Below are 24417 nucleotides of genomic sequence, written 5' to 3'. Positions count from 1 at the left end.
CTGTAAGGAGAACTGAAACTGTTCTGGGAACATGTTTATCAAAGTAGTCACAAGTTAAAACATCAGGCTTATGATGCTTCTAATTGTATATAGCATTTTTAAAAAAATGTGTGCACCTTCTGGAAAGCATACTTGTTCCACAGGAAAGGAGAGTGAGGCATGTTGATCCTCCTCTGTTAATTTCCAGAGTCTCTCACATCTATCTGAAAGAACTCTGGCAGAAAGGAAGGGTCACAGTTTGAACTGCCCTTTACTGGCAGAGCATGGTACAGGGTATGTCCAAACCTCTCCTTGTGGATCCTGAGAAAGGACAAAAAATTCTGCCCAAAAAAACCTCTAGGACCTACCTTCCTGATAAGGACCAAAAGGCCTGTAGTAAGAATCTCAAGATGGTTGTCCCAGAGGGAAAGAATTCCCAGGATTCTCTATGGTCCACACAGGAACGTCAGCTATAATGCTGACCCTGGCGCAGTGAGGGTCACTAGCCACCACCACCTGTGCTCAGCAGAGCCCAGAGTGGACTCCATATGGGGAGTAAAGAAGGGCAGAGAAACAGGGCTTGTCATGAACAAGGAATCAGTATGAGGAAGAAAGAAAGGAGGGTGGTATCAGGAGGTGTAAGAGAAAGCATTGTGGTGACAGGATGTAGGAGCAGTGTCTAACACAGTCATGTGTAGGCCACCTCTCCATAGACATTTTTCTTTTACGTTTTTATTATCTTTAAGTAGTTGTACAAAGGGGTTACCATTCAACAAACAGCTTGGCTATCACCCCTTTCATCATTGTTCTCCAGCCCTCCCAAGCCTACCCCTCCCCTCAAGTTTTAGAGTAATTTTTTGAAACGATTTTCTTGTTCTTAGAAGTATAATCCTGATAATGTGTTTTACCGTTTTAACAATAATAGAAGGGTACTTTGGTGACTGTTTTCAGTGTTACAAACCTTTAATGCAGCATGTTTCTCTGAATTAAATACCAAATATCTCCGCGGTGCTGTAGTGAAGGCAAGTATTTCACTGCATGTATAATTAATTGTTCTGTGCTTATATTCAGAGTTAGTTTTGGAAGGAGAGGGAACAATATAACCACACACAGTGCTGCTATATACCATTACCACTGAAAGCCCACGTTAGAGCTCATGCTTTTTCTGGTAAATCTATCTATAGTCTGAAATTATGAAAACTTTTCATAATTCTGCACCAGTGATTGACTTCACTGGGCATCCTATTGCAATTACTGTTCTCAAAGTCTGAGAGAAATCTTTCTTGAACCAAATTAGCCATCAAGGGGTTTTGTACCCAATGCATTTCATGCTTCCAGCTCCCTTTTCCTTTCTTCAGCCTCCTTTGAGAAAGCTCTGGGAACACCATGGGCCATACCTGTAAGGTGTCAGGATGTTCAAAGGCGGTGGTTTATCACTCTGGTTGTAAATGTCTGCAACAGGGTTGGGAATGCTGTTCTTTGAAACCACCTGTTGGTCTTGGACTGTGGAACTTTTGAAAGCTTTTTTCATGTTGATATCCTGTAGTGATACTATTTAGGGAAAAAGTCCCAAAGTTGAGTTATTCAGAAATATTTTATTTAGAAATAAATATTATTTGATTCAGACTTAAACATCTCCTGGAATAAGCACATAGTTTTTAGTTCATCTGAAACCACATTTAAATGGCTTGTCTATATGTTTTCCTTCGTAAGAGTTTTCTCTATAAAATGATAGCTTTTCTTCCACTGTAATAGTTTTAATTTTTTTGACAGTATTGAAATTTGACCTAAGGACCTCGTGCTTGCTTGGTAGGTGCTCTCTCGCGTAAGCTATGCCCCCAGTCCATTTTGCTCTTGCTATTTTCCCAACAGGATCTTGGTTGTTACCTGAGCTGACCCAGACCAAGATTTTCCTATGTATGCTTCCCATGTAGCTAGGATGACAGGTACCTATCAATGTGTCCATACTTTTATTGGTTGAGATTTTTGCCTCAAATTGCGATCCTCCTGATCTCAGCCTTCCTAGTAGCTAGCATTATAGATATGAGCCACTATGTTAGCCTTACCAGAATAATCATTTAATTCAATCTAATAGTAGAGCATCATTCTTTATTTAAATAGGGCTTCTCAGACACTACACAGCAATATAACAGACATGTAAATGCACAGAAATGGGTATACTGGTGGGGGCGGGGGAGAAAACCTAATTCAACAATACCAATTTAAGTATAATATCCTATGGAAAGTACTTGTGCAAAAATTATGTAAGTATAAATAACATTAAGCTTTATGTCAAATTAACAGTGGCAGTAAGGAAAGAAAACAGCTTTTTAACACATATGTATAAGTATTAAAATTAAGTAGCTTGATCTATGAAACAAATCTACACTAAAGAGTCATGTAGTCAGGACTCCATATTCTTTCTTGCAGTTATACAGCATTTGCATTGTTAACTCATTTGGTTTTTACATAATCTTCCTGAGGTAGGCAAACTGGTTCTACTAGCTTGAATCAGTGTTGCTAAGTGACATTTTTAAGGTCTTCCAGAAAAGAAGGCCAAAAATCAGCATAGATTTCCTAGCTTTCAGGTAAGAGTCTCTTCTAACATCCAGGCCAAGGAAAACTATAAGGTAAAATCTTAATTGGAAAGGGATTTTAAAGCTATGATGTGGAGAGTAAAATTTGATCATCTTTAATCTGGAGATTAACTCTATCAGTGTAAATTTTATCATAAGCATTCCAATTTCAAAAGATGAGAAAAAAAACCTAAGGTGAATATTAAACAAAAATCACTTATGATGCCAATTTTAAAAGTAAAGAATTACTTTTAAATGTTAAGAATTCTTTATGTGAATGAATGGTGCAGCTATTAAAATTTTTATTTAACAATAAATTCTAAAAATTCTGATTAAAAAGCACATTTTAACTTTCTATTTATTGCTACAAAACACCACACAAACATTTATAATGAATATTAACACTAATACTTTCTCAAAGTAAATATAAAGTGGAAATTTTGAGAGGAGATTTTTTTTCCAGTCTAATTTCAGTCTTTCATTGAAAAGATACTGAAAACAAATTTTTAAAATTCAGAATTGTTGAAGGTTTAAATTATGTTGTATCTGCCCTACTTTCAGAAATATAATAAAATAATTACCACTTAATTCATACATGTTATCAGTTATTAATTATATCATTCACAGGCCTCTGCCCTGGTATAACTTCACTCTGCAGCAGGATGGACCTGTGACCTTCTCTGTTAGTTCTGTTAAATCTTTGAGTGGTTCTGTGACTTTTAGATAAGAAAGTTTTCTGTTTTTCTCTTGAGCACTGGAGGGGTTTGAACTCAGGGATTCATGCTCACTCAGCTTATTCGCTTGACTGGTGTTGTATCACTTAAGCCACACTTCTATTTCTGCCTCTTTGCTGGTTAATTGGAGAAATGAGCCTTATGGATTTGTTTGCCTAGGCTGGTTCCAGACTGCAACTCTCAGATCTCAGCTTCCTGCATAGCTAAGATTACAGTTATAAGCTCAAAGTATTTTAAAAATAACTATCAGTAGCCTCCATTAGGACTTCTAATTCTAAATGCATTCAGAGAAGCCTTTAAAACCAATATTTCATCTGCAATTTTTTTAAACAAGACCATGGAGTATGAGGTAGACAAGATATGAATCTTTTCATCACTAATTAACTCAATGTTGTGAGGTTTTTCCCTCACCATTCTTTCAGGAAAAGACAAGATAATGTCAGTACACTACCCTAAGGAAGAAGCAGTAATTACACTGCAATTAATTACTACTGCCTTGTCGACATCACATCTAGCTCACTGCTTTCATGCAATTACCTACCCTCTTCCACTGTGGAGTCCAGCTGGGTGACTTTGACAGCAAGGCGATCAATTCTGTCTTGAAGAGAATTTGCTCTGATGTAGAAGTTGTTAGCCTCATTAAACAACTCACCAAATATGTCCTCAGCATGTTTGCCTGTAGATGAGAAAAAGGGAAAAAGCCATCTGCTAAGGAGCTGCTGAGGTGGCCTTAGCCAGTCACACCAGCAGTCTGCACCGTCAACCCATGGGGTCTCTCTCGGACAAATGAATGGAAAAAAGAAAGTGTCACGGTCCAAGACCACTGCCATTTCAAATGGCCCTGATAATATAGACTCTTTGCTGCTGAATGAACTGTCTTACCACGTGCAATTTCTTCAGAGGAAAAAAAAGTAAGTTCTTATTTTCTACCTTTCAAGTATGAATGCAATTTCAGGGATTAAACTTGTTTTTTATTCAAGATTAGTCAGCACGTTGGCTTTTGAATTTAAGACTTTACCTCTTTTACCTCAGTCGGAAATATTTGACATTTTCCATTGCGTCTGACCTTCCAATGGCATGAAGTTCTTCTAATGACTATCTGGAAATTGGATCCATGGTGCTGACTAGTACTCACTAACATCAATACTTTTGAGTTTGAATTAAATTTTTCTGTCAGACTCACTTAGACATTCTTCTGAGGGCTAGATATAACTCCCATAGTCCTAAAAATATATTCAACACTTCTGATAATATGCTGAATTTTCAAACCCCAACACCATTCTTTTATTCATTCAACAAATATTTAATAACTGCCTACTCTGAGTATGCAAGGACTTGGTTGAGAGCGAGACCTATTGCTTTTTATTTTCATTTCCTATTGATTTATTGCTCAAGTGAGAAAAGTTCACTCAAGTTTAATGCTCATATGACTTAGTGGTGAGCTGCAGCTTACACCAGCTCTTATGTGCTCTCATGGTTGCTTTCAGTACTTGCTGCTGGAATCCATTAGTCTGTGAACTCTATGCTAGCAGGAATCACACCGTATCTGCTCAGTGCTGCAGGCCCAGCCCTACAACTATCTTCCCACCCCTAGAGTTTCTGTTTTCATTTTCTAGATGATTAAACTGAGTATCAGAAAGGTAATCTGTGTAATTCTTCTAGCTGGTAAGTGGCAGAATAGAGGAAAGAAAAACTCATTTTTCTAATTTTTAGTTCTCTACTTTTATCATATGCTTCACCAACCTTCCCTTAGCAAAACACAGAGCACTATTCTAATTCCTCAAAATTACCATAGGATCTAGCAATTTCACATGTGAGTATGTAGCTAAAAGAGAAAACTGGATTTAAATACTTTCAAAGAAGTACTGTTTATGACAGCTATGAGGCAAAAGCAATCCACCTGACTATCAAAAGATGAGTGAATAAACAAATGCAACAAGAAATTCTGACATGTGCAACATGCGTGCCACAGCACATTATATTATATAAACAAGACAATCACTAAAATACCAATATGTCTTCATTGAGAGGAGCTACCTACAGTAGTCAAGTTCATATAAAAAGCAGGACAGTGATTTGTAGGAACTGGAGGAAGAAAGGAATGAGGAGCCGTTTAATAGGTGACAGAGTTTCACTTTTGTGGGATAGTTGGAGATCAACATATTTAACACTACTGGAATGCACACCTAAAAATGGTTAAAATGGTAAATTTTGTGTTGCATTTTACCAAAACTAAACTTAAAATTTAAAAAGCTTGAGAAGAATATATAAAACTTAAGTACCTGACACTGTAAGTCTCTCTCCTGTTATCTTTACCCTTCATGATGATAGTCTATTTCTCCCTTTCCTTGAAGGAGAGTTTCCCTCCCTAGTCACTTGTCTTTCTGTTTTTTGAGAGTGGCTTCCCAGTGGAAATTAGATGGTGAGAAGAATTTCAGTTATTCTTAAATGGCTGAAATTAGATCAGACTTGTAAGAAAGGAAAAGTAGGCAAAGCACTTACTTAGGTTTTGGTCTGCCAGGGAGTGTATAGTCAGGGAATCAAGGAATACACAATAGCTTGCACAAAAAAACTAAGAAGGGTGGGAGAGTAAAAGGACATAAGACCTTCAACAGGATGCTGAGAGGTTTACCACCCTGTCCAAGTCCCTGTCCTCATTCTTCTTCACTACTCCAGCCATGGTTTTGTTCTATCACTCTCTGAAAGGGTCCGCTCAGCTTGAAAGACTCCCTCCGGCTTGTGAAGGTCAGCACTAGGGCTTCATGCACTCAGGCCTCAGGCTTCCTTGTCCTCAGGGCAGGCCTGCCCACTGGCCATCCCCGTACCTGCTCTCACCTTTCGGCTACCCCTGCGGCTTCCTTTCTTGCCTAGATCCAGAGCTTCTTTGCAGCAGCCCAGGGTCAAGGTCTAAGGCTTTTCTTTTATTTCACTGAAGTTTGTTTTTTGTTGCTTGAGAAAAAAAAAGAAACCAGCAAACCTACTTCTAAGTCCAAAGTTTCAATATTCTCAAGAACTGTGTTTTTAAGAACTACTGACAAAAAAATAGGCATGTGTGTTAACTGATCAACCTCTTCGCTTTCCTGTCAATTTTCTCTTGGGCATCCCACCCAGTCCACTTGCTTCAAATCCTACCTAGATGGTTGCCTCATTTCTATTTCAGACAGATTCTCTTCTATTTCAGACAAACACATAACTCCACATCATCTGAACAACTCAAACTTCCAGGCCAGAACCAGAATTCCTCAACCCCGCTCCTTCCCATTTCATGCCCACTCTTCTCATCACCTCCTCTTCTTGAAAAGTGTCAACTCCATTCTTTCTGTTACTAACACAACCTTAGCAGCCACCCTTGTTCTTTCCTACCCCATGTTGGCCTCCAGAAATTCCCTAACTGCCAGAGAATTGGTCAGACAAATTCTACTTGAACACATGCTCCCTCAATTCATTCTCCAGAACATAGCACAACACAGCCACCTGGTCAAAACTCAAATGAGGTTACTGGCTCTCCTCTGCATTCTTAAGTCCCTTCCATTCAGAATGAAAGCCAAAGCGCATGTAACAGGTCCAGGTGCTCCACGTTCTGGCTCCACCTACCCTCCTGGCCTCCTCTTCTGTAACCCTGTCCTTCACACATCTCAGCATCCATACGATAGCATTCTTAGAGCACAGTAACTACTGTTGAAAACAACCCTATACTCTCTGCTAGAAGCCATATAAGCACAAATAAATAGTGTGTCTTCTATCACTGATGCCTAACTCTTTCATTTTCAAGTATATCAAGCTGAGAGGTATGTTATCAAATTGCCAAACATAAACCATGGAGATTTTCAACCATATGTAAAAGTGAAGATTTACTGGAAACAAAAGTTGTCAAATGTGAATCTTTTTTTAGACCTAAGGGTAGCACCTAGATCCTGGTTGGTCAAGGTTTAGGTCTTTCATTCTCCACTAAAAGAAATCAGTTTCCTTTGAAAATGGACAAACTCTAGGGTTAAGGATAGAAAAATACAAGATGAGTCTTGTATATATTGTGTTAGCTCAAGATTAGACAAGACATGCTAAAAGAGACCCAAGCCCTAGGCAGAAAGGGTTGTACTGGCCAAATTTGGAAAATGTGAGCATCAAAACAGAAGTATTAACTGGGCTTGGTGACTCATACCCATAATCCTAGCTATCGAATAGCAGTAATGAGAGAATTGTAGTTTGGGGCTAGTTTTGGCAAAAAGTTTGTCAGACAAATAAAAACTGGGTGTGTGGTAGGTGACTATCATCCTGGCTAAGTGGAAAGCATAAATAAAAGGATTAAGAGCCAGGCCATCTCAGTCATAAATGTGAGGCCTTATTTGAAAAATTAACTAAAGCAAAAAAGCTGGCACTATGGATCAAGTAGTAGGGCACCTGCCTATCAAGGAGAAGGCCAAGTTCAAATCCCAATACCACCAAACAAGCAAATTACCAACACAACACAAATAACAGAGTTAATGACTGGATTATAATCTATAAAATTAAGAGAAATCTACCCGTCCACGTTGATATGAATAAATAAGAGAAAGAAATAAATGCATTTAAAATGAAGAATGCCAATAAATAAAATGTTAAAATAATTTATGAAATGACCTTAAACCACTACTCTGCGCCACCACAGCAAGAAGCACCAGCAGATACTGAGACTGGTTTGTTGACATTAATTTCCTGGGAGAAAACTTCACATTAGAAAAAACTATTCAACCACCTGGAAGAAGCAACAGCATCTGCTACGGGCAATACCAAAAGCCACATTTCACAAAGGAAATGGTTGATTCCCTGTAAAATGTGTAAGGTCCTAAGGAACTACTTCACATGAAAGCAGGACAGTCTCTGCAAACATAAGTGTAGTACACATCTAAGAAACTAGTGTAAACATTTATGGAAATCCTTTCTATTATTTTTGAACATTTTGTTAAGTCTGAAATCATTTCAAAATAGAGTCAATAAAGGAAACTGTTGTATTTTTCATTAGGTATAGTTGCTACTGAATTCCACTTAACAAGTTATAATTAGTGGGCTGTAAAGTTTTTTTTTTCTTTCTTTTCTAAAGCTTTATTTTCTCCAATCTGAAAGCAATTTATAAGTATAGAAACATAGAAAGGTGTTAGGCAAAAGTGGCCAAGATCCAATAAAAGCCATCAACTAGTAACATTCCAATGACAAAAGTAATACAAGCACATGGCAGAAAGTTTGGAAAACCCAAAAAATAAAAATGTTATCCACAGTGAACTTTTTTGCAATGCAAAGCATTTTTAGAGAACTAATTGATTCTCAAGCATAGTCAGCTGTGTGTCGAGTACTCTTCAAGTGGACAGTGAGGCACTATGAGTGGCAGTGAATACAGCCAGTCTCATGAGGGGCACGAGGGAAACACAATAAACGAATAGGAACTATGTCAGGAGAACCCAAGGGCTGTGTAGACAATAAAGCAGCAGGATACTAGAGAATTATCAGAAGTGAGGGGTGTTCATGTGGTCTGTAAGGAGACCTCCATGTCAATATATCTTGGGGCAGAATCATCTAGGCAGAACACAGAAATTGTTTTTAGCGGGGGGGGGGGGGGGGCAATATTTGGAAACCCAGTGAGTAAGCGCAGAGAAACATGACTTACCCTTTTGGAAAGTGGGAACAGAGACAAGACTCCAAGGCTCCTCTTGAACAGGTGACAGGCCTTAAGACTAGAATCGTGGTAGTGGTGGAATAATCAAGGGTATAGATTAGACATATATTGTGAAGATAACTAACCTCATTTACTATTGGACTGGATGTCTGCTGTCAGAGAAAGAGGAGACAAACCAAAAATAACTGAAGAACAAAGTTGTCAGTTGGGAAGAGGGAAGGGGAAGAGGGAAGGAGAGGAAAGAAAGAAATTCAGTTTTAGATGCCTATTAAAAGCCCAAGTGAAGATATTGAGTAGACAACTGTATATATGAACTTGAAGTCTAGATGTGAAGTCAGAACCAAACATACAAATTGAAGAGTCCAATCGAAGGGCCCACATCAGCTCACTGAGGGAATGAGAACAAGCAGAGTTCTAATTACTAAGCTCTGGAGCACTCTAACACAGAGAGCTTGGGAAGGAGACTAAGAAAGAAAGAATCGCTTTTGAAGCAGGAGAAACACCAAAGTGAGGTGATCCAGAGCCAGGCAAAGATAATAGGTCCATGGAGAGGAAGTTACTAGTAAGTCAAATGCTTAATGAGATCAAGTAACAAGGGATTGAACACAGAGCATTAGCAACCTGGAAGTCACTGGTAATACTGACAAGCATGGTTTCAAAAGAGTGGATAGAACAAAACTGTAATGGGGACGAGAGATAACAAGGGAGGTAGAGGCAGTGGAAATAAAAATGGTTATTAGAAGAAACCTGCTGTGCAGGGTAACAAGAAATGTGAGTGGCAGGGAGAGTTTGATCTGTGAGGTAGAGAGACTTGGGAGCTTGCTCTATGTTGTGTCTGATGGTAAAAATGTTGGGGGGGGGGCAAAAGTGATACGGTGAGAAGGCAAACTGTGGTCCTGGAGTGGGCCCAGGACATGGGATGCAGGGTGTGGGTGAAGGAGACAGTCTGGATAGGAGTGTGATAAAGGGTGGAAAGCTGGATGCACGGGAACAGAGGTGTAATGCGGGATTCATCAGTCAGAAAGGAATGTCAATATTTCCTCTGATGGTATTTATTTTACTAATCAAATAAGCAGCTGAGTCAAGGCAGAAGTCTGAGGTGAAAGAAGAAGATAACTACTTAGGCACTCTAAGTGCAAAAACTAATTAACATAGAAATTATAGCACTGCTGAGCAACAATAAGGGTTCACCTGAGGAAGGTGCTTTTAATTTTGAACCTTTTTTTTTTTTTATAATTGGTCAATTGTGGGGCATGAACTCTGGGCCTGGGCGCTGTCCCTCAGCTCTTCAGCTCAAGGCTAGCATTCTACAACTTGAGCCACAGCGCCACTTCTGGCTTTTTTCTGCTTATGTGGTGCTGAGGAATCGAACCCAGGGCCTCATGCATGCGAGGCAAGCGCTCTCTGAGCCAACTTCCCAGCCCCGCTTTCTTCTTTTCTAATGTAAGTGGTTAAACCTACAAATTTCTCTCTAATCACGTCTTTACGTAAAATCCCACAAATATACTAGTATTGTGTGTTAACATTCTGAAACAGTTACTGGTTTCCCTTTTGAATTCTTTTTTTGAGCCAAGGAATATTTAAAGATAGTACTTGATTTTTTTCAATATTTGAGAATCATTTAAAAGATTATAATTACCTCATATCATCATACTCTATTAATATTTTCCAAGTTATTGTTTAATGCCGTAACATACATTATGTTCCACCTTGGTGAATGTTCACTGGGAATTTACAGGAATGTATACTCTACATTTTGGGGGTTTAGCATATAAGCAGCAACTAAGCCAAATAAGATGGATGAATTATCCAAACCTTCTTTCTATATTCTTAGAAATTTTTTTGTCAATATTTTTTTTTCAGGAGGCTATTATTACATATTACAGGCTATGGTTTTTTTAATTAGGAGGTTATTATTAGCTATTAGAAATAGATAAGCCCTAAATATGATTTTGAGCTTATCTATTTCTCCCTTTAGTTCTGTATATTTCTACATAATTTCATGTACTTACATCTAAAATTGTTTAACATTCTTGACTTTTGTTTACTGATTCTGGGCTTGAATTCAGGACCTGGGCACTGTCCCTGAGCTTTTGTGTTCAGGGCTAACACTCTACCACTTGAGCCACAGCTCTACTTCCAGTTTTTGTGGTGCTTATTTGGATAAGAGTCTCATGTACTTTTCTGCCCAGGCTGGCTTCAAACCTTGATCCTCAGATCTTAGCCTCCTGAGTAGCTAGGATTATAGGTGTGAGCCACCAACACCTGGCCCCCATAATTGTCTTTAAATTTGGACTCAGTCTTAAATGAATGTATCTTAGTTTGTCTTATTTAGTCTAATAATCTCTTTTAAGGCAGTCTCTTAATGTTTCTGTTAAAAGATTACTAAAAATTATAATGAATATCTTAATCATAATCTACTTTCAAGTAATACAATACTTCATAAACAATATAAACAACAATATAATTCAATTTACCCCATTGGGCCCTCATAGCTCTTAATATCATTTATTTTATTGTCAAATAGGTTATAAACTCAAAAATAAACTTAAATAGTAGTCTTTTATACAAAGAGACTTTTTGCTTTCATTTTCAGAGGCTTCTTTCATTAAGGATAAAATTTGGTCTCTACTGTTTTGGGGGCAAATCCAGTTGTCATTCTACAATTTTCCCTTCCTATATGTAATCTACATGTTTTCTCTTACATTTTTTAAAAAATCTTTCTCCTTTTTGTGCAGTTTTACAGTTTTTGTAACATGTACAACATGAGATTTGCTTGTTTGTTAGTCAACACTATAAAACCTCAACCATAATTTCTTCTGTTTGGTAGTTTCCTACCTTTGTTGGGAGCCTGGTTATAGGTGTTAGAACTTGTGATATTGCCCTGTATTTTGGATGTTCTAAAGTATCCAAATTAATTATATTTCCCTTATAGATCAGTTTGTAGAATTCTACTGAATTCCAAGCTCATTGGTCACTTTGTCCCATCTTCTGTTAAGCTCATCAACTGAATTCACATCATTGCTGGATTCAGCTGAATTCTTCCTCTTTTCTTTCTTTTTCTATGGCACAGTTATCCAGACTCAGGGCTTTGCACTTAAGCAGTAGTGCTCTATCGTATGAGCCATGCCTCTAGCCCTGCTTTTTTGCTGATTCTTTTAGAGATGGAGCCTAATGAACTTTTCTGCCTGGACTGACTTTGACTGTGATCCACTAGATTTCTTCCTTTGAACCTCAATCCTAAAGATTTCTCCTTGATGGTAGCAAGAATTACGAGCCTACGCAATTAGCACCTGGTTCTGAATTCTTCCTTTCTAATATTGTATTTTTCAGTTCTAGCATTTTAAAAAAGTTTCCACTTTCCTGCTGACATTCTCATTTCTTCACACAAGTTGTTCACTTTTCCCACATCAAGACATTTTTTGATTTAGAATTTCTATCTGTTGCCAGAGCATGGTGGCTCATACCTGTGATCCCAGCAAATCGAAAGGCAGAGGTCAGAAAAGATTCCATTTTAGACCAGCCAGCAAAAAGTTCCTAAGACCCCATCTCAACTACTAAATCTGGATGTGGTAGCACACACCTATCAACCAAATATGTGGGAGATATAAATATGAGAGTTATCATCCATACTAGCTTGGAAGAAAAAAAAATGAGATTCTATTTGAAAGATAACTAAAGCAAAAAAGGGCTGGAGGTGTAGCTCACATCTAGCCTATCTAGCAAGTACAAAATCTCATTCAAACCCAGTACCACAAAAAAAAGCTACATAAAATTTCCATCTTTCACATATTATCCATCTGTTCTTACATGCTTCCTATATTCATTAGGGCCCTTAGCGTAGTAACTAGAATGATTCCAAATCTGACAATTCCATTATCCCTGCCATAAATAAATGTGGTTCTCATGTTTGCTGTATCTTTTCAAACCGTGGTTTCCCCCTCTGGGGTGAGGAGAGGGGTGTGCTGGTCCTTGGGCTTGAACTCAGAGCTTGGGCACTGTCCCTGAGCTTTTGTATGCAAGGCTAATGCTTTACCATGTACGTCACAGCTCCACTTTTGGGTTTTTGGTGGTTACTGGAGACAAGAGTCTCAAAGACTTTCCTGCCCTGATTGGCTTCAAGCCACAATCCTCCTATGTCAATCCTTCTAGATAGCTAGGATTACAGTTGTGAGTCACCAGCACCTGACTATTTTTTAACCTTTGAATATGCCTTATAATTTTTTGTGTGAAAGTTAAACATAATATAACGAGTAGAAGAAACAGGGTACACAAGGCTACCATGGCATATTGGAAAGGTACCAGGCAGGCAAGCTGGGTATTTTCCTTCCTCCAGGGATGCTACAAGGTCTGGCAAATCTGAATTGTTGAAATAACTTCTTTACAGGGTGAGCATGTTAAGATGTTAAGAAGAGCAGAATGTTCTGGGCTTTTTTTCCCCCTCAAAACCGCTACATTTTTTTCTTTCGTTATTAAAAAGCAAATCATTCTTCACTGTGAGAACCAGGTAGGGCTCCTGGGAGTAAAACACACAGAAGTGTGGGACCCCCCCCTGCCATGACTGCCCCACCTCAAAACTTGTCTACTGAGCCTCCAGCAAGTCATTAACTTCAGTTCAGGTCTTCCAGCCCTGGACCGGTTCACGGCATGGGTGAACCATGGGTCTCTGCTTAATGTCCTGCATCTGCCTCTTCAATTTTGGGCAACAAGTTGTCCTTTTACACCAGTTCTCTGACAGATCCGAGAAATCTGATTTTTAGTTTGTTCAGCTTTTTTCTTCTATCAATTGAAGTTACTTTCGTTTCTTTGGAGTAAGATCAGAAACTGGGAGTCCCTTCAATGTATTTTTTATAGCTATTTAAAAGCCTTCATCAATTAATTACAAAATTGGGTTCATCTGTGGTTCCTGCTCCTTTCTGCTGATTCCTTTTTCTCTTTGTTATGTCTTTTTTGGTCAGCCTCCCCCTTTTATGTGTATAACAGAATGAAGCCTACAGTAGTGAATGTTTACTCCCATAAAAAGGCATCCTTTAAGGAAGATTATTTTACTAGGCTAATAATCATAACCATATACATGATAATAAGAGTTGTTATGGTAAAAAGAAATTTTAATTTAAGCCTTTAAAATTTTCCCCTCAAACTTTTTAGGTGGCTTCCTTTAATGACAGCACAAATCAAAACAATCTATAAAATCTACAAATCACTTAAACACTGCAATAAGCTCTGAAATTAATGAAGAATATAGACAATAAACCAGAGGTGTTAAGACTTATCACTGTGACAAAATATCTAAACAGAGCAAGAAGAACCGATTTATTTTGGTTTATGGTTTCAGTCCACCATGGCAGGGAAGGTGTTTCGGAGCTCATCTCATTGTGGTCAGGAGAAAGAAGTAGAGAGATAGGGGAAGGGAGAGAGTGACAGAGGAAGAGAGGAAGGAAGGAAGGAAGGAAGGAAGGAAGGAAGGAAGGAAGGAAGGAAGGAAGGAAGGAAGGAAGGAAGGAAGGAAGGAAGGAAGGAAGGAAGGAAGGAAGGAAGGAAGGAAAGAAGGAAGGGAGGGAGGGAGGGAGGAAGAGGGAGGGAGGAAGAGGGAGGGAGGAAGAGGGAGGGAGGAAGAGGGAGGTAGGAAGAGGGAGGGGGAGAGGAGGAGGGAGGGAGAGGAAGAGGGGAGTAATAGGGAGGAGATAATGGAGGGGGAAGAAGATGGGAAGAGGAGAGGAGGGGAGGGAAGAGGGGAGGGGGAAAGAGAGATTTCTCCTTTTGCCCCTTTGTTTCCATCTAGGCCCCAGCCCATGGAGCCCCACCCCCCCTTCTTCTTCTCAGAAAACTCCCTCACAGATTTACACACAGAGATGGCCTTTACTAATCTCTTAGGCACTTCTCAATCCCTTCAAGCTGTCAACCAATATTAACCATCACTGCAGAGAAGAACGGTGATAATCAACACTGAAAGTTCAAGTTTGCTGCCTCTCCAATGTGTGCTCTTACAAATTATGTGCAGTAAAAATCATAATATAGGGGCTGGGAAGGTGTCTCAGTGGTAGAGCGCTTGCCTTGCATTCATGAGGCCCTGGGTTTGATTTCTCAGCACCACATAAGCAGAAAAGGCCAGAAGTGGCCTTGTGGCTCAAGTGGTAGAGTGCTAGCCTTGAGCTGAAGAGCTGAGGGACAGCGCCCAGGCCCAGAGTTCAGGCCCCACAACGACTGACCAAAAAAAAAAAAAAAAAAAACTTAATAAATTGAGGGCTGGGAATGTGGCTTAGTAGTAGAGTGCTTGCATGCTTGCATGCATGAAGCCCTGGGTTCAATTCCTCAGTATCAGATACACAGAAAAAGCTGGAAGTAGCACTGTGGCTCAAGTGATAGAATGCTAGCCCTGAGCAAAGTAAGCTCAGGGACAGTGCACAGACCCTGAGTTCAAGCTCTACAACTGGCAAAATAATAATAATAATAATCTTGCTATATTGAAACCCACACAGGGAAGAAAGCAATAGAAAATAACCAATTAATTCTCTCTATAATGCCCTTATAGAAGTATTTCTGACTTTCAGTTCAATGTTGGTGGGGAGAATGCTTGGCTCTACTACAATCCTGCCTTGTGGGAGGTTAGGAAAGCTCTTGTTACCCTTGACTCTGGTTTTACTAAGGAAAAACCTTTATTTTACACAGATTGTGCATTCCTAATCCAAACACTAGAAGTACTCCCATATTTGAAATTTTTGAGTGTCAGCATAATACAACATGTTAAGAATTCTGTACCTGACATCATGTGATGAGTCACAAAGAAGACACAAGTGCACTCAAAGTAGTGTATAAAAGTACTTTCATTGAGGGCCATCTGGGCTGATCCCATCCATACCTTGGCTATGGTGAATAGTGGTGCAATAAAAGTGGTTGTGCTGGTGGCCTTAGTATAACCTGGTTTGAAATCTTTTGGGCAAATGCCCAGGAGTAGAATTACTGGATCATAGGGTAGTTCTAGGTTTATTCTTTGAGGAACCTCCACACTGCTTTCCAGAATGGTTTGAACAAGTTTATATTCCCACCGATAGTATATTAAGGGTTCGCATTTGGCCACATCCTTCCTAGTAGCTGTTTTTTTTTATTTTTTTAAATAAGTTTTTTTTATTGTGGAAATGCTGTACAGAGGAGTTACAGTTACATGAGTAAGGTAATGAGTACATTAGTAGCTGTTTTCTTGATAATGGCATTTTAACTGGAGTGAGGTAGAATTGGCCAAGAAAATGTGGTGTATATACATAATTGAATTGTACTCATCCATTAAAAAGAATGATATTAGTACAATTTGCAAAGAAATGGGAAGACCTGGAAACATTATATTAAGTGAACAAAGGCCCAGAGAGAAAAAGGATCCATGTTTTCCTTATATGTGGAAGCTAGCTTTAGCTTACATGTAAGTGAATAGTTGGGTAGTATGCAAGTGCACATAGTATTAACTGAAATACAGTAGATTCAAGGAAGAGCTCAAATAGTGTAATTCCTTAGAAAGCCAAAATCAAAGCTCAGCAAAATAAAACACCAGGAAGGGTGTACTCAAAAGGGGTGGGGTGGGTTCAGGGGAAAAGGGTACACAAATGAAGAGGGGGAAATGAAGACAATACTCCCATGTATATCCTACAAAATTAAGTCGAGTAAGAGAAGGAGTGAGCAGGGGAGGGATAGGTAATAATGTTGACATGGGTGACATTGATCAAGATATACTGTATTTATAAACTCCTTTGTATAATTACTTAAAGACAATCATAAAATAAATTACCCTCAGGTGATATGTACATGGAACATAAGTGACTTTCATGTTTAAACTTAGTATCATCCCCAAGCTACTGCATTATGTATAAGTATTTCAAAATTTAAAAAAAAATCTGAAATCTAAAATATTTCTAGCAAGGCATTAGTGGTTCACTTCTGTAATTGTAGCTACTCAGGAGGCTGAGATCTGAGAAATGTAGTTCAAACTCAGCCAGGACAGGAAAGTCCATGAGACTCTCATCTCTAATTAACCACCTAAAAGACATAAGCGAAGCAGAGGCTCAAATGGTAGCACACTAGCCTTGAGAAAAAGCTCAGGGATAGATAGTGTCCAGGCCTTGAATTCATACATCAATACTGGCACCAGAAATAAAAACTCTGGATCCCAAAACATTTTAGATAAGAAATATACAACCCATGTCTTCCTAAATGCATATTAGTTCTTACCTCTCTTCCCTGCTAAGTCTGAATCATTAAAAATTTTAACTTTTTGTTAAGACTCTTCTAGTTAACTTCTGTTCAGATACATATGCTATTTTATCTTAATATAAGCCTAGCCTTATATCTGCAGAAATATATTTATGAAGTATTTCCTTTATAGACTGTGTTTTATTGCCTTCTTTCTCGCCCCAAACTTCATTGGCTAAAATCATCCAAGAACTCTATTCAGTGCATGCCTTCAGAATATTTAAATATTTATTATGAATAGTACTGATTTATTATAATCAAGTAACAAAGCTCCAAATTTCATATCCATCTATATAAAGCAAGCCCAGAAGGAATAACTTTTCTGCCAATATGGCATTTTGTTTGACATGAGATATAATTTATACCTTGAGGAATATTAATAAAAACATTACTTTAAAATTCTTTAAAAAGCAGAAAGATTTTCTTTCTCATTAGTATAGTTATGCCAAATATGGTAATTAATGGAAAACCAGATTTTGTAATGAGTAAGAAAAAGAGATATATTTTAAATTAATGGAGTCACAGAATTGGGGTCATTTGTGGAAATGTCTTTATTCACTAGGAGGAAGTGGTTCTTCAGATAGCCAAAGTGATCCAAGATGTATGTAACAATTGTGCGCAAGGATTTAGAATATTGCTGTCCTCAAATAAATAAATTGTATTTCTCCATCCTGGAAACCAAGAAAATTAGTTAAAGTTATAGTAGATCATTGTAATACTCTCCAGCTTTAAAAAAAAATGTGGCTTAGAGCTCAGTGTTGGTGGCTTAAAGTAACACTAGCTACTCACAAGGTTGTTATCTGACGGTAGCCAGCCCAGGTAGGAAAAGCCCTCTCCAAGCTACTGCATTATGTATGCACACGTATTTCAAAAAAATTTTTAAAAATCTGAAATCTAAAGTATTTCTAGCAATGTATCAGTGGCTCACACCTGTAACTCTAGCTACTCAGGAGGCTGAGATCTGAGAAATGTAGTTCAAACTCAGCCAGGGGCAAGAAAGTCCATGAGACATTTAACCACCAAACTCTTATCTCCAATACTATTATGGTTCAAGTGGTAGAGCACTAGAACTGAGCAAAAGAAGCTCAGGAACAACACTCAGACCCTGAGGAATTCAAGCCTCACATACACAAAGAAAATGTGGCTTAGAAGCATCGACAAAGATGTTTATTACATAGTGTATAGGTTCCAAAACTATTTGTACAGTGAACTATTTTTTATAGTTATTATGAGACATTATCAATAATTTTCTCTGATCAGTGGAATTTTGTACTTTTTTTCTTTTGTGTGTTTCTGTGCTAAATTTTCAACATCCTATTATTAGTACAATGAAATATACCAAAAACTTTTTGGAGGGAAGAACAGAGGAACCCACTACAGTTCTGATACTTAACTTTTTGAGATCCTGGAAGTATTTTTAAGGGTAAAGGAAGAAAAATATCATAAGAACAAAGAGAAAAGTAGTAAAAAAAAAAAAGTCTTAAAAAGGACTATGTCATCCTTAGCACAAATGCTCTATGTTCTTATTTCCTTTTTCAGACAAATTATATTAAAATTACACTATAATACCAATAAGAATTTGAGAGCAAAAAAAAAGATACTGCAATTTTAACTGAGCAACTAGCTCACAGGAACAAGAGCACTCAGATTATTAATCAAGGAAAGTGATGAAAAGCACTCCTGATTTAATGTTAATTGCTGCATTAAACTGTCATTATCTGAAGAGAAAAAAAAAAACATCAATTTATTCCCGAGCTGGAAACCAAGAAAAACACCATTAACCAAAACTGCTTTAGAAAATGGCTTTCCTATACCCTTATTCCTTTTATCTATCAGAAGTTAGTAATACTAAAAAAAAAATAAACCTGAAAATTCATGAAGACTTTTTGTTGGATAAATCTATAATTCTTTTTTTCTTTTGTTGTTGTTGTTGTTCTGTACTGCATGATCTTTTTCCTTTTTTTAATATATATTTTTTATTGTAAAGATACTGTACAGAGGGGTTGCAGTTACATGAGTAAGGTAATGAGTACATTTCTTATCGAGCATTATTATCTCCTCCTTTGTTTTTCCCCTACCATCCCTTCTCGTGGTAAGACTAAGTTATAAATTTCTTCTTTCATTGCTACAACTATTCTTAATATCCATGATCAATATAGTTGGATTGAAAAGATTCCACTATTTTAAAAAGTGTGACAAAAAATATAATGCTGCTGAAATTTCTGGCCCTTGAGCCAAGTAAGATGTCAAATTTGGATGTAACAGCTATGTGGCAATAGTTAAAAAAAACATGGATTTCCCTAAAACTGTGTAGAGTTACAGGGGCTTTCAAGGCCTACTTGGAATATAAGACCAAATTCTTGCCTTGGTGTTGCCGTTAGTCATTTAAATTCTCATGACCCTGAACCGTTTCCATAAAAGATTTAGAATGATCTGATGAATGAGGGCCTCAATTAATCTTTCTTGTTAGTAAAGACAAAGAAATTTCTTGGGGTTCTGTTGTGTTTTGCCTTGCCTATCAAAGAATTGGTTCCTCTAGTTCTCACTGAGGAACTCAGAGATCCTAACTAGGGACTGCACACCTTTAAAGCAGATGCTCTTTGTGTTTCCCACTCTAGTCTCTCCTTACAGATAGGTATGATCCATGTTGAGTCAGGGCAAATTCCTAAGCTTCCACTATCCCTATCCTACTCTCCTCCAACAAGAGAGCTGCATAGACTAAGTCCAACTCTATCAGAATAGAAAGTCCAGGTAGCAATACATCCCATATCCCGATTCTACATTTGAAAATGAGTCATGAATGTGGCGGGGACAGGAATGCCTTGGGATAATGGTTCATTCTCATCTGGACCAATTAAATATTGACAGGTACTCAAAGAATAAAAGAAAAAAAAACATTCTGTATTGACTTTATCATAGGAATGATTACTCAGCAAGAGAAGGTTACTAATATGGTAATTATGGGGGCGGGGGTCCAGTCATGGGCCTGAACTCTGGGCCTGGGCGCTGTCCCTCAGCTCTTCAGCTCAAGGCTAGCGCTCTACTACTTGAGCCACAGCGCCACTTCCGGCTTTTTTCTTTTTTTTTTGTTTATGTGGTGCTGAGGAATCGAACCCTGGGCCTTAAGCATGCAAGGCAAGTGCTCTACCACTGAACCACCTTCCCAGCCCCACTAATATGGTAATTATGAATTCCTATAACTTTAATAATACTTGGTGAGGGGATGGAGGTGTATATGAGTAGTATATCACTTACTTGTACAGGCTTTGGATTAGATTCCCAGCAAAATTTAAAAAATTGCATTATCACTTTTTCATCTTCTTTAATATATTAACATCCAGTGGGAAATCTATATAAACTAAAAACTGCTCCATGTGGATATCATTTATTATGTGCTAGGGTTGTCTTATAAGCAGGTCATAATAAATGGGTATCTGCTTCCCATTTTATAACCACGTTAATGTGATTTATAAATAAGCAACAAATTTAAAATGTGCTTATCTTCTAGTTAGGGACTAATTTAATTTTATTTGCTATCTGTTATATCTATAGGGGTATCAAGTGACTAAGCACAAATAAATTATTGGTAACTCAAGTTGCTATTCTATCATCAATTCATAACTCAGCATCTTAGTGAATTTAGGGTACTGTCACAGAATACCATAGACTGAGTGGCTTATAAGCAGTTCTAGAAGCTGTAAAGTTCTGAGTGAGGGGGCCAGCAGATTTAGTGTCTGGTGAGAGCTGCTTTCCCTGCTACATCTAACCCCCCACCCCCCATACTAAAGACTGAACGCAGGACCTTATGCTTTCCAGGCAGGCACTGTATTGATGAACCACACCTCCAGCCCTTCTTGTACACTGGTTATTTGGGAGATAGGTGTTACTTCCTATCTGGTCCCAGGCCTGGACTGTGCCTATTTTAGGCTTCCATCATAGTTGGTATGACTGAAATGTGAAGCCTCACCTAGTATTCTTCCAATAATGGAGTCTCAATATTTTTGTACCAGCTGGCTGAGGACCACATACTCCTAATCTCAATTACCCACAACAGGTATACACCACTGTACCAAGCTCCTGGTTGAGAATGGGGGGAAGGTGTCTCATGAACTTTTCTACTCAATCCTCCCATTCTAAGACTCCCAAACAGATAGGATTACTCATGCCTATTAGTCCTCAAAGCCCAGCTTGTTGGGTCTTTGTAATAAGGGCACTAATTTCATTCATTAACTATCACTTCTCACAAGCCCTATCTCTAAAAATGAACATATTGGGGATTAGGATTTCAACATAGAATTTTCAGGAGACAAATATTCAATACACTGCACCCAGCTCTCTTAGTTTTGTAGAATCATTTCCCTTACACACACACACACACACACACACACACACACACACACACAAACTGTATTCCTCTTTTTGTAAGAGATTACTTGTATCTTCTAGTTCCAAGATCCAGGAATATGCATGGAACTTGAAGACAGGAAGGGCTCACCCTTGTGAGCCTCAGGGTCTCTCTTATGCAGTTCTTTCTGTATGTCCTTCCTTCTGCTTTCTTTACCACTGACTTCTCCTTTCTCCTGGTTCTTTCTCTGTCAGGATAACTTCAGCTTTCAAGTGGTGGTCATAATGGCTTCTTCAGCAGTGAGTCTTTCTCAGTTCAAACTTCCTGAAAGGATCTGAGGATGAGCTCATTTTTCAATGCAGATACACAATTTGATGAGTAACAACATCTCTGGTGCTCCCAAGCCTCCTGTTTAAATATTCCCCTAAGTGGTTCTGATAGTCCAAATCAGAAGCCAATGAGGGAGCCTAACTAGGAACTGGGTGCTTTAAGGCAGATGCATTCAGATAATTACGAGGGATACATAAAAAAATCTAGGCCAGAGGAAGTATAAGTTTCTTACTGCTACTGTATCAAATTACCACACAGTGGCTTAAAACACCATGAGCTGTAACCTTCCAGTTCTGGAGGTTTGAAGTCTAAAACAGATTTGTTAAGATTAAAATTAAGATATTGGCAGAGCTGTGCTCCTTTTAGGGGTTCTGGGAGAAGAACCTGTTTCCTTGCCTTCTCCATAGCTTCTAGGACTTTCCATTCTTTGGTACCTGGCCTGTTCCTCCATCATCTTCAAAGTCAGCAAGAGCCAGTTGAGTCTCTCACACAGCACACACTCCCTTCCCTAGTTAAAGGGTCTATACTAATCTCCTTCTCTTAAGGTCAGGTGCTTAGCAATCAAAGTCTCTCTTGTCTATAACATGACACATCTACAGACTTCAAGGATAAGGATGTGGACAAATGTGGAAAAGATTTAATGATTCCACCTATCACAGGGGCCACCTGCAGCAAACCATATTGTGTGGACAGATTCACTTACAAGGAAAAATGGTCAAGCAACGTAAAGACATCTAACCTAACACTGCTGAATATTACAGTGAAAGATATAGATTGAATCTTAAAATTTTTTAACAACTTACATTGGTTTTTGCCACTTATGCTTTGTGCCTATGTAAATTCTAACTATAAAAACAAGCAGCAGTCTCATAAAAATACACAAGGTCAAACAAAAAGAACTTTTACCATTTAGGAATTTTCTTGTAGTTATGTAAATTTACATATTTTATCAATCACTGTTACCTAAAAATCAATTGTAATTTTGCTTAGAAATCTTTTTAAAGATACATTTTAAGTAACTTCTATGTTCCATTATCTTTAGCCAATATTTGCAGATTAAAAATGTATCAACAATATCGTACAATTCTTTTTTTTGCAGGGAGGGGGCGGTCTGGTCGTGGGGTCTGAACTCTGGGCCTGGGCGCTGTCCCTCAGCTCTTCAGCTCAAGGCTACACTCTACCACTTGAGCCACAGCGCCACTTCTGGCTTTTTTTTTCTGCTTATGTGGTGCTGAGGAATTGAACCCAGGGCCTCATGCATGCAAGGCAAGCACTCTACCACTGAGCCTCCTTCCTAGCCCTCGTACAATTCTTTTACAGAAATTAATACTTAAGTACAGGGCTTCTTCAAAAACAAGTGAATTTCTTAACCAAAGCAAACCAGAAAGAAAAAAGAAAACAAAAACAAAAACCGTTATATGCTTCAGGCAATTATTATATGGGATTTTGTGGAAGATCTTCTAGTTATTAACACAGATTTTCTGAAATTTTTAACTGTGAAAATCTGTCACCAGAAATGCCACATAAACCAGCTAAATGGAAAGTAGTGGGATGAAGTGAGAAAACAAGATCACTATATGTAAATTAGGGGAAGACAGCTTCAAAAAGACAGTCAGTTATACAAAAAAAAAAAAAAACATTGTCATGCATCTTTCAGTCCTAAAAAACGGAACAGACTTGGGAAATTTAATACTAACATTCCAATGTAGAATAACAAAGTCTTTTCTTTCTTGTGCTTTCATTTGCCTCCAATCTGTATGCACACAAACTTCAGTGAGGTACATCTAACAGTTAACCTGTTGATCTACAATTTGCGAGTCAGTATGTTCGTGTACTTTAACTTTTAGTAGGTTAAGTCAGTCTTTATCACTCATTTGAAATGTTATTCAATCCACTCATTATGCACACAGCATAGAAGTGCTAACTACTATTATTTAAAAGAAAGTAATTGATCTTGTCAAATTAAAGAAGAGTTCAGTAAAATAAAAAAGTTAAACTACCAAGTACCTTCATTTTTCAAAAAGCATTTAAAAATTAACATTATCTTAAACTTGCATTTTTTGTTTTATCTAATAAGTTGTGAGTTGATAACATCTTCAAGGCATTAAAATTAAGTACTACAAGCATAGTAGGGGCATGACAGTTGGTATTCTGGGAAATGCAGAAGAAAAGTTCTTTGTTTTAAAGCTGAATTGAAATAAATTTAGTAAAGTTTGTAAAGACCAGAAGACTTACTGAGACTACTTAGCTGGCGTATGATTGCAGCTAGAGTACTGTTGGTTACACATTCAAGTTCACTGGTAATCCCTTCAGGCAGAGCACCCCGGCACAAGTGCCGGGGTTCGATGTTCCTCTTCACCAAAGGCATGGCTCACAATCTGAAAATCAGAATAACACTTTTGAAAAAAACTCATATTCACATCTTAACAAGTTCAGTCTTAGCTCTCTTGAAAACTAACTCTGTCAAGAATTTTCATTATACTATTGTTTTTATGATGCAACAAATGCTTAATTACTTCAATAAATTTTACAGATATCAGATAAATGCATAATACAATCCTGTTAAGG

At 38.0% G+C, this 24417-nt stretch overlaps 1 protein-coding gene across 2 annotated transcripts in view; it reads right to left on the bottom strand.

Moving 5' to 3' along the window:
* Wasf3 (WASP family member 3) overlaps nucleotides 1-24417 on the bottom strand; it is a 118549-nt gene that overhangs the window by 19064 nt on the left and 75068 nt on the right. For both annotated transcript variants that reach the window (XM_042685819.1, XM_042685820.1), the window contains exons 3-5: nucleotides 24085-24227; nucleotides 3831-3965; nucleotides 1377-1530 (exon numbers count right to left, since the gene is read on the bottom strand). In XM_042685819.1, coding sequence (XP_042541753.1) covers nucleotides 1377-1530; nucleotides 3831-3965; nucleotides 24085-24217 — 422 coding nt within the window. In that variant the 5' untranslated portion in view covers nucleotides 24218-24227. The remainder of the gene's footprint in view (nucleotides 1-1376; nucleotides 1531-3830; nucleotides 3966-24084; nucleotides 24228-24417) is intronic.

Source organism: Dipodomys spectabilis, unplaced genomic scaffold (genome assembly GCF_019054845.1).
Source record: "Dipodomys spectabilis isolate Male_0828 unplaced genomic scaffold, ASM1905484v1 ptg000095l, whole genome shotgun sequence".
Taxonomy (NCBI): domain Eukaryota; kingdom Metazoa; phylum Chordata; class Mammalia; order Rodentia; family Heteromyidae; genus Dipodomys; species Dipodomys spectabilis.
This window is presented reverse-complemented; position numbering and strand designations above follow the sequence as displayed.